Source organism: Quercus lobata, chromosome 2 (assembly GCF_001633185.2).
Source record: "Quercus lobata isolate SW786 chromosome 2, ValleyOak3.0 Primary Assembly, whole genome shotgun sequence".
NCBI lineage: Eukaryota > Viridiplantae > Streptophyta > Magnoliopsida > Fagales > Fagaceae > Quercus > Quercus lobata.
Window position 1 is genome coordinate 22,101,585 of NC_044905.1, and position 11,102 is coordinate 22,112,686.

Here is an 11,102-nt window from a genome sequence, read left to right on the forward strand (position 1 = left end):
CCTATGAGCCAGCTGGAATTAAAATTGACTTCGCACCTTCACACTAGTCACTACCCAACTTGCAATTATCTATGAACAAAAAAACAAAGAGAAAAAAACAAATAGATAAACGAGTATAGCGTATGCATTATCTCAAAACTCGGATAATAGGTAATATTCTATCAAAATCCCACTCTATCTACCAAGTCAAACTTTGCAAAATAACCAAAAACTACGTATGCTATTGTTTGATTAGTCAATTTCCAACCTTATAATTATCAGGGGATTGTCTCTTTTCTTTTCTCTTTATTCTCAACCTCTAGAATCTAGATGCCAACAATTTTGATAACCAGTAAGTAGATCCCACACTTTGAGTGTAAATAATATTTAAATAGCAATAATACCTAGCATATGTATTATATGCCTTAGCTTCAACATGATTGGTTTGGTGAGGAATAAGTGAATTCTGCCTGTAAAATGGATAAACAGAACATAAGTGAATTATTTAAATAGCACAAGTGAATTATTTAAGTGAATTTTGTGTGGGTTTGGATTCAGCGGAAATTTAAATGAATTTTGTGTAGGTTTGGATTCAGTTTCCGCTGAATCCTGCGTCCGCGTTTTCCCCCTTTTTTTTTTTTTTTTGCCTTCATGCGTTTAAGGAGAGACAGAATTTATTGTTCATGAGACATGTCACTGTTCATGCACTGTTGAGCACTGTTCATACATTGTTTAGCACTGTTTACAGATTAAAAAAAATATTAAAAATTAGTCCCATGGTACTATTTACACATTTAAAAATTATTTTGCTACAGTGTTTTCAGTTTTCAGTTTCAACAACAATAACTTCAATCCAAACAGACCCTTTATGTTGTATATATCTCATAGACTCATATTACTTCTTATTGTATAGACATACACAGAACATTTTACTAATAAGTGATCTAATAAGCGAAAGTTCGAACTGTCGGTGGCCCTTTTTGGGGTCTAGTGTATAGGATTCGAATAGTACCTCCTATTCCCTCTATTTACCTAATAATAAAATAAAAAAAATGACCATTGAATATGTGTTTTCATCATCTTCTATTTGTTTTAGGAAATGGTTAGAAAATCTACACTATGATGCAGTCTCTGCTGCTGGACCCAGCTAGCCCTCCCTTAGACCCTCATGCACTTAGTGCATGGGGGAGGTATCACTTGGACTAACATATCTGGTGGTGTGTTTTCATTGGAAGATGTGTATTCCATCGAGTCCCTAGTTCTTGATTTAAGTTCAACATTTCCTTTTGAGCACCTTCTTGTACTTGTATGCTCCACTTGGCACTTATGCTCGGATCTTGAGCTTAGAATCAACTTGTTTAACTCAATTGACTTTTTGATAGATCTGATCAAGTAGCTGTAGTTAGACTCCAAAAAATGAAGCAAAAATAATTTTAGATTGACAAATATTTTTGAACAATTCAAAGGTAAAAATATTAAGATTAAATTATTACTTTGGTCCTCCAAGTAAAGTTTGATTTGATCATTCAACTATTACTGATGGCGGATGCTAATTTAATCTCTCAAATTTCAAAATCAAGTTTAAATCATTCCTGTGTCTTCTATCCACTTAAATATAAAATCCATGTTGTTTATGTTAACATTTTGATATATAATATTCTAATATATTTTAACATCTTCCCTCGAACTAAAGGTGAAGATGTAACAAAAACTTATGTTAGGAAGGAAAGTTTCAACACCCATCAAATGAATCGAGACTCATTAAAAATAAAATTAAAAATTAAAATTAAAAAAAAATTAAAAAAAAAAAAAACCCTAAAAAAGATCATCATTGGAGAGAAAGAAGTGCATGATGCAAATGGTGGCTAGCTCTAGAAATTTTTTTTTTAGGGAGGTCAGTAATGGTGGAGCCAGGAATTTGTGGGTTGGGGAAAGGGAGGTAGGCGAGTAAAAAATAAGATTATCAATTTTATTTTATTTTATTTTTTGTATATACAATTTTCACATTATATTCAATACAACTCTATTGTAAAATAGTCTAAAAAAATTATTAATAGTTTAAAGATTGTTAAGACAACAATCATTGGATGCACAACACAATAAAATTGGGGTTAGGGTGTTCTAATTTTTATTGTAAGGGTCAAAACAATAAAATTTTAAAAATTAAATATTATATATACTTTTTTTTGGGGGCCAAGTTAGGGAATTCATTTGAACTCCTAGGCTGGTCGTGGGGCCGCCCCCCACATGATGCACATGAAAAATGTGAAAATAATTTTGACATGAGAGCGTATGTAGACTAATTTATATTATATGTACTGTATAGTAAATACCAAGACACATAATCAGGATCAAATTGGTGTGTGATAACTCTAAAGTGGCATTTGACATGGGGTAATATTTTAGTATTCTTGGGAATGTTGAAAAACTCTCATATTTTGTTGCAAATCACACAAGAGAATTATCTGCTTGGAGTAGTATTGCATTTCACTCTATGCCTTTTTTGTAGTAATGTGGATACCCTTTAAAAAATGTGGGTATCCACATCCCTATACCTGAATAGAGTTACATTTTGTATAATTGACAATTTTACTCATTTCCCCTACTCTTTAACCAATAGAAATAAAATAAAAATGTTATTATAAATTGACAATTTAAATAATTTTTTTTTTGAATTATAAATGTCATTTTAAAAAACGTTATACTATAGTTTTATTAATTTTTTCATGATTTATAGTTTATATTTTGTTTCTCATAATTTATTTGGAAGAAGATTATTTAAAAAAAAAAAAACCTTGATGTTATATTTAGGAATCAAATGGTATTTTAGGAACATAAATAATTCTCATAAGATTCTTAAAAATAAATCAAATATAAGCATATCATATTCTTAGGATTCTTATTAGATTCCAAATCAAACCAAACATATAATAGTTACTTTTCTAGAGATTCAAATTTTTAGTCATCACATTCCTAGGAATTTGGATGTTAGAGATAATATGGATTCTCCTATACCAAACACCTACTAAGAGCATGTAGCAGTTGTGGAGGGTGTCTTCAGATTAGAAAGTGGTGTGTACAACAACATGGAAGCTTAAAATAGGGACTGGAGGGTGTGATAGGGAATGTGCAATGTGCTTAATGGAAAATTTGAGAGAATCTGTATGCATATCTAAGGAGTATAGTTATAGATGAGATTCCCTTGAATCTAGACTTCAGGTGTGGGGTTTGATGTTGACAGCAGAAGCAACAATATTGAAGATTAATAAGGTTTAAAAATTTTGGTTATGGTACCCATTAACATGGTAAGAAGAAAATTAATTGATGTAAAAACAAAAGGAGCAAAAACAAGAGAATTAACGTGCTTTCGCTTGACAAATTTTTTCCACATCACAAGGCTATAAATGACTATCTGTTTGGGAGCAACTTATTATCTAGATTTTTGCAGAAAACTATTTACTGAAAGTATGCTAAAGTATAACTGTACTTTAAAAAAGTAAGAAAAAATGGGGTTTTAAAAAGAAAAAAACTGGCTTTTAACTGGCGTCAAACACACACATCTATACTATATTGGACTATATACTATATGTTATAATAAACACAGTATAGGGTTTATATATGTACATTAAGAGTGTGTTTGACTTTTACTTATTTCTGGTAGTTTATTTGTATAGTGTTTATCAAATGATTTAGTTTTTGGTAACTTTGTGTTAAATGTGTTACAAAAAGTTAAAAACTAGTTTATTTTTAAAAAATAAAATAAAATTTAGATTATTGCTAAAAAGTATAGAAAAAAAAAAGTAAAAAATGCAAAAAGCAAAAGGCAAAACTTTTTTTAAATATATCCCAAGTTCACACTTAGTGCTTGTTAGGGATGCACTTATAAGCTTTTTTTTTTTTTTTTTTTTTTTTTTTTGAGGGAACACTTATAAGCAAGCTTATTTTTCATTTTTCCTATTATTTTATGGGTCTTGCGTGAATCACATACTTATTTTATTTAACTTTTACATTTTATCTGCAGTCAACAAAAATTTTTCAGCAAAATCTAGATAAATTATTTCCAAACGAACTAAACTTAGTATATTAACCCTAAAACTGCAGTAATCCATGGCATTGACAAAACCAACGTAGCCCTAGTATTCTTTAAAAAAAAAAAAAAATTTGATTACATTATTTATGATATTATTCCAATATGTTTAAATAGAAGTCCAATAAAATAAAGTTACTAATTTAACCAAAATTAAATTAGGAAAATGTTGAGATAAAGAAAAAAAAAAATGTAACGTTGAAATAACTTTAGAAAATGAAAAAAAGATGGTGAGATTGTTGGACCCTATTGGTATATTTGGAAGAAGAGAGAGACATGCGTGTCTAGCGGCAATGGCAATGCACATAAAAGCAATGAAGAAGAATAAAGTCCACATGATTTATTAGGGGGGGCACGTCACAGTAACCACATCGTCAACACCGCATGCAGCTGCAGCTGCAGCCCCATGTGACGACTCTCACCATCAACAGTCGAACGTTATATGCTCCTAGTAAAATCTGAATCTAAGCTCTGGACTTGAAATCACATTTCAATTTAGTCCAATATTTACACTTTTTACGATTGGGCTTGCTTTGAAATTTAATGGGCCTTCAAGGGCATGCCATTATTGGACGGCTCACTTTTTTTTTTTTTAAATATAAAAAGATAATATTCACAAGTCTAATTCATTATTGCTTTTTATCATCAAATAAAATCAGTTATCAATTTATTTTTGATATGAATCAGAATAAGTTATTTTATTTGAGGACAATCAATTTTGTTTTTGGTAGATATAAATTTTATCAATTCAACAATTATAAATTTTTTTTCTCATTTTATCTTGTTACCCATAATTTATGGATTCTGTTAATAAGTGTCTTAAGAGTAATTATTAATAAACAATTTTAGAAAAAATTTGACACGACTTTCATGAAAAAATATAAAAAATTGTAAAAAAATAATTATTTTTTTTGTTTTTTAAAATATTTCCTATGGGCTTTCAAGGTTATGCTATTGGACGGTACACTTTTTCTTTTTTTAAATATAAAAAGATAATATCTACAAGTCTCATTTATTATTGTTTTTTATCATCAAATCAAATCAATTACCAATTTTTTTTATATGGATTAAATTCAGTTATCTTATTTGAGGGCAATAAATTTTATCAATTTTGTTTTTGGTAAATATAAATTTTATCAATTCAACTATCATAATTTTTTCTCTCATTTTATCTTGTTACCTATAATTTATGAGTTCTGTTAATGGGTGTTCTAAGGATAAATATTAATAAACCATTTAAAAAAAAAAATTGACACCACTTTCATGGAAAATATAAAAAACTGTAAAAATTTAATTTTTTTTCTTTTCACATAAAAAGTTTTTAAAAATATTTCCTAAACTAATGTCTTTAAAGCATCCGTTAACTTTTTCTCATAATTTATAACCTACAAAACTAAAGACGTTTCATTTTTGGTTGGTTGACCTCATAATATTTTTCCTTTTGAGACCTCACAATTTTACACGTTATTATTCTAAAATTTATTTTTTTATTGAATTTAAAATTTCATTTGACATTTAAACCATCTATTAGAATCTTCACATCACAATTCTTTTGATGATATATAATATATGTTTTCGTATACAAACACAATCATTATAAATGCCTAATTGTAGAATATTTAGTTTTAGAGATTAAATTCTATAATGATGTGGTGTAAAAACCTTTCAAATTTCAACATGTTACATCATCATATCACATATTAAAGATTAGGTACAATCACACGCAGCCAATTTTAATACTCATATAAAAATCCAACTTAATTGGGAATTTATTGAGATGTTATTAGGTATGGTACAATATATTGAGTTTTAATTAAAAGAAACTAATGTGACCATTTCTTATTGGATTGTACTCCCTCCGTCCCACTTTGTTTGTCTTTTATTCCATTTTGGGATGTCCCAAAATATTGTCCTATTTCTAAAAATAAAAGTTATTAATTTACTAATATTCGTATTATACTCCTAAGCCTCATTAAGAATAACTCTTTTTTAAAAAATCTGATAAATTTATTTAAGAGTAGTTTTGTAAACTTATATATTTTTATAAGGCAAACAAGACAATAAATGATATTCCCTTAAAATGCTTGACTTTTTAAACTTGAATTTTTAAACAGTATAAAACATGGGTTTTACACCCCTAACCTTATCAAATTCGGATTCTTAGTTCTATATACAAACATAAATCACACGCAGTCAATTTTAATACTCATATAAAAATCCAACTTAATTGGAAATTTATTGAGATGTTATTAGGTATGGTACAATATATTGAGTTTTAATTAAAAGAAACTAATGTGACAATTTTTTATTGGATTGTACTCCCTCCGTCCCACTTTATTTGTCTTTTATTCCATTTTGGGATGTTCCAAAATATTGTCCTATTTCTAAAAATAAAAGGTATTAATTTACTAATGTTCGTATTACACCCCTAAGCCTTATTAAGAATAACTCTTTTTTTTAAAATCTAATAAATTTATTTAAGGGTAGTTTTGTAAACTTATACATTTTTATAAGGCAGACAAAGCAATAAATGATATTCCCTTAAAATGCTTGACTTTTTAAACAGTATAAAACATGGGTTTTACACCCCTAGCCTTATCAAATTCGGATTCTTAGTTCTATATACAAACATAATCATATTAAATGCCTATTATTAGTAGGTTTCAGTTAGCTCAATTCGTAAAACCTCTCGTTAATAATAGATCTGAGTTTAATTCCTGCCAAAAAACTAATTAATGTCTTGGACCAATAATAAAGAGCAATCATCATAGAGTGACACCATAAATTTGAAATACTATTGTATTTATTAAAAAAAAAATGTCTATTAGTAACTATTTTCAACTTTCATATTTAGGAAAAAAAAATTAAAAAAAAATTACATTATATTAAAAATTTCCTGTGCATCCATATATATTTAATCATTTGAGGCATTCTTACCATCTTCTCAAACAAAAAAAACAAAAAAATCTTTTGAAGCATAACAATTTTACAATTTATTATTCTAATATATATGGTGCCATTAAGTGATTTCAAAAAATAATAAATAAAGATTAAAATTAAAATTATTTATTTATGGGTAAAGGTCGTAGATTTGTAAGATCCCTAACCATTACTCATAATTAAATACCTTCCTAAAGACTTTGTATTTAAAAAATAAAATACATTTTCCAAAGATTCCAAAGACAATATACCAAATACCCTTTCCTAAAAATAAAAAAAAAATACCAAATACCCCCAATAAAAAAGGCCCATTCAACAATCTATCTAGTACCGCGGCTACTGCCACATACATTAACACAAGTCATAGACTCATATACCCCATAGTCACAACGCCTTTGTTTGTTTCTTGTGAGAAACAAACAAAACATCAACTCCTCTCTCTCCTCTTCATCTGTATAGATAAATCAATACAAAAACACACACACACAAAGACTCGGATTTGAGTCGGAAAGAATCACAGAGCTCAGAGCAGAGAGTACTCTCAGCACACACACACACACACACACAAAATGGGGAAAGGTGGCGCTCTGAGCGAAAGCGTCCTGAAGAAGATCGTCCTATCCTACACCTACGTAGGAATCTGGATCTTCCTGAGCTTCACCGTCATCGTGTACAACAAGTACATTCTCGACAAGAAGATGTACAACTGGTCATTTCCGATCTCTCTAACCATGATCCACATGGGTTTCTGTTCTTCCATCGCCTTCTGCCTTGTCCGAGTTTTCCGTCTCGTGGAACCAGTTTCCATGTCAAGAGATCTCTACCTTTCATCGGTGGTACCCATCGGAGCTCTCTATTCTCTCTCTCTCTGGCTTTCTAACTCGGCCTATATCTATCTCTCTGTCTCATTCATCCAAATGCTCAAAGCTTTGATGCCTGTAGCTGTGTATTCAATTGGGGTTTTGTTCAAAAAGGATTCTTTCAAATCTGATACAATGGCCAACATGCTCTCGATCTCTGTCGGTGTGGCCATCGCCGCCTACGGTGAAGCGAGGTTTGATTCATGGGGTGTTTTCCTTCAATTGGGTGCTGTTGTTTTTGAGGCCACAAGGCTTGTCATGATTCAGATCTTGCTCACCTCTAAAGGCATAACCTTAAATCCCATTACCTCGTTGTACTATGTTGCTCCTTGCTGTTTCGTTTTCTTGCTAGTTCCATGGATCTTCGTCGAATTGCCGGTTTTGAGAGAGTCTTCGAGTTTCCATTTTGATTTCGTGATCTTTGGGACTAATTCTCTCTGTGCTTTTGCTTTGAATCTTGCTGTGTTTTTGCTTGTGGGAAAGACTTCGGCTTTGACCATGAATGTGGCTGGTGTGGTGAAAGATTGGTTGTTGATTGCGTTTTCTTGGTCTGTTATTAAGGACACGGTCACACCCCTTAATTTGTTTGGGTACGCGCTTGCTTTCTTGGGTGTTGCGTACTATAACCATTCCAAATTGCAGGCCTTGAAGGCGAAAGAGACGCAGAAGAAGGCGGCACAGGCCGATGAAGAGGCCGGGAGGTTGTTGGAGGAGAGGGAAGGAGATGGATTGGGAAAGAAGAGTGAATCACAGGATTAGTTATTTATTTTTAGAGAAAGTGAAATGGAGGAAAAGAAAAGGAGTAATGAAAATAAGAAGAGAGAAGAAGATGAAGAAAGAGGCTGGGTGCCTTCGGATAGATTTGGGTTTGGTAATGTTGTCCTGTATTTGATTTGGCTGTTTCTTTTAGTAATGTTTAAGGATTTGAGATTCAATCTGTTGCTTATAGGGCCCATTCATGTATCTTAGATTAGTAGAGTAAGAATCTCAAATGCCCTTCTTTCTTCTTTTTTCTTACTTATGTTTGTTTAGGAGATCGTTGTTCTTATGACATTTTCAGTATGCTTATTTATTCATATTTGTTTCGTTTACTCGGTTGAATTGTATTTTTTTCTTTTTAATGGTATTATGATTTGGCATTGCCCACATTATAATTTGGCCCACATTTGGGATCTTCTTGCATCTTGGGGTTTATTTTTGTGACCTTTATCTTGAAGTCTTTGAAAGACAACACTTCTATCTGAAACAGGAAAGAATGATGTTGGATGAGGGAGGTGGAGATATATGCTTGTTGTAGCCAACAATAATAGTAAAATGTTGAATTCAAGTGCAAAGGTTGTTAGGTACCACAAACCAAATAAATTAGCATTGCACACACACTCCGTTATAACATCTAAGGTTTATGGAACTGAAACTTTGCTGTTTGTTGAACCTTTAGTTGGTGTTAAACCAAAAGATTGTGGATCTCACATGTGATGCTTCATGTTGCTGTTGCTCAAGTTGAAGAATTCCAGCTGCTGGGTTTCCTTGACATGAGTTCAGATTCTGGTAAGTATTCAACTACTTTCATGCATGCACTGTGCAGATCTACCATTAATTCAAATGAAAATTGCACAGTTTATATAATGACCACAAACCCTCAAAGATTTGTCTACATAGTGAGGTTATGCGTTCTTATCTGTTGAGAATATGTGAATTAATAGAATACTCGTCTCTTATTGGTGTGAATTTGAATAATATAAGAATTTATTGAACTTGATCAATCCTGCTAACTTCCCATATATGCAAGTCCTGGTTGACATGACTTACAATAAGGTAACGAAAACATCCTGCATTCAATGAAGATTAGCACTGTGCTGTTATTCTCTTATTGGTGTGAATTTGAAATTTTGAATACAATAAGAATTTGTTGAACTTGATCGATCCTGCTGAGTTCCCGTATATGCAAGTCCTGGTTGGCATGACTTATAAGGCAGCAAAAACATCCTGCATTCGATGAAGATTAGCACTAAGCTGTTATTCTATTTCACACATACCTAGGTTTCTAACAGCTGAGGGATAGGCCACTTTGCCATTCTAGGGCCTATCTTTGCCAAACTGATTGTGCATAACATCAACATGGTTCTAACTCTGGCCTGTTTGATTTGGGGCCATACTTATCTTCTATACCATATGGGTTTTGCTCTATCTTCTTAATTTCTATTTTGCCAAACACCATTTTTGATCCTTGAAGTGTGTCATTTTTCAATTTTGGTCCATTATTTTTTAAACCAGGGAATTGTCAATATCTTAATGATGTGAGAAAATTAGTGACAAGAGTAGTGTTGCACTCATGCGGTAATTTAGGTGATTGAACTTCAAGGAATCATCAAATTCAATGATCGTGGTGTGGTTGCAAATGGATTAGAGAGTGCCTTACCTAATGTTCCTTCTGTGGCATTGGACAGCCATCTTTATCAAGTTCCTCCGCCAACTCAGTAGAGTGTTAAGGTCCCTAATTTCGCAATGAGTGCCTGAGTAGTTTCACTTTCAAGTTTCATCAGCATTGCCTAGTTTCACTTTCATCAGCATTGCCTCATACCCAACTATGAGTTGATTATGCGCGCCATCATTTCTGCAAGCGAATCTTTGTCTCTTTGGTATCATAATTTTAAGGAAGCTGTAGATGTCAAGTCATGGAACCAAAGTGAGCTTTCGCTTAATTGTTTTCACACGGCTTTTCTAAAAATAAAAAATAAAAAAACAATAAACAATAAGTCAATAGTGATTTTTTATTTTATTTTATTTTTTTACAATTTTTTCCACAGCTGTGGAGAGGTGGCATATTAAGATTTATGCTAGTTGTGTCATATTAACAGTTGTAAAAAAAGAGTGATTTTTTAAATTTTATGTTCCTAGCTTAAAAAAAATCTAGAGGCTAGAAGTTCAAGCTCCCCATATATAGTTGAATATGGCTACGACTAATAAATAGATGAAGTTTCACATAACTCTAAATCTTGCTGTGACTTGCAAGTACAAATTTAATGTTGAATAGACAGCGAATGATAGATAAACCTCGAATACTAGTTGATTATGAAGCATTGAAGCTCTCATTCTTGTCTATATGCTAAGGACAGAGAGGTTCAGTGTTGTTGTTGTTGTTGGTTTTTTTTTTTTTTTTTTTTATAATTTCACTCAGTACATTGTAATGAACTAAATGGCGGTTGATGAAACTTTTATAGAGAAGACTTGGAAGA

The 11,102-nt window shown here is 31.4% G+C and overlaps 1 protein-coding gene across 1 annotated transcript; it reads left to right on the forward strand.

The window, feature by feature from the left end:
• The first annotated feature begins 7,369 nt into the window (after window positions 1–7,369).
• On the forward strand, window positions 7,370–9,010 carry LOC115974970 (probable sugar phosphate/phosphate translocator At4g32390). The gene has a single exon (XM_031095570.1). The coding sequence runs from the start codon at window positions 7,576–7,578 to the stop codon at window positions 8,623–8,625; it is 1,050 nt and encodes a 349-aa protein (XP_030951430.1). The 5' UTR covers window positions 7,370–7,575; the 3' UTR covers window positions 8,626–9,010.
• Window positions 9,011–11,102: the final 2,092 nt, after the last annotated feature.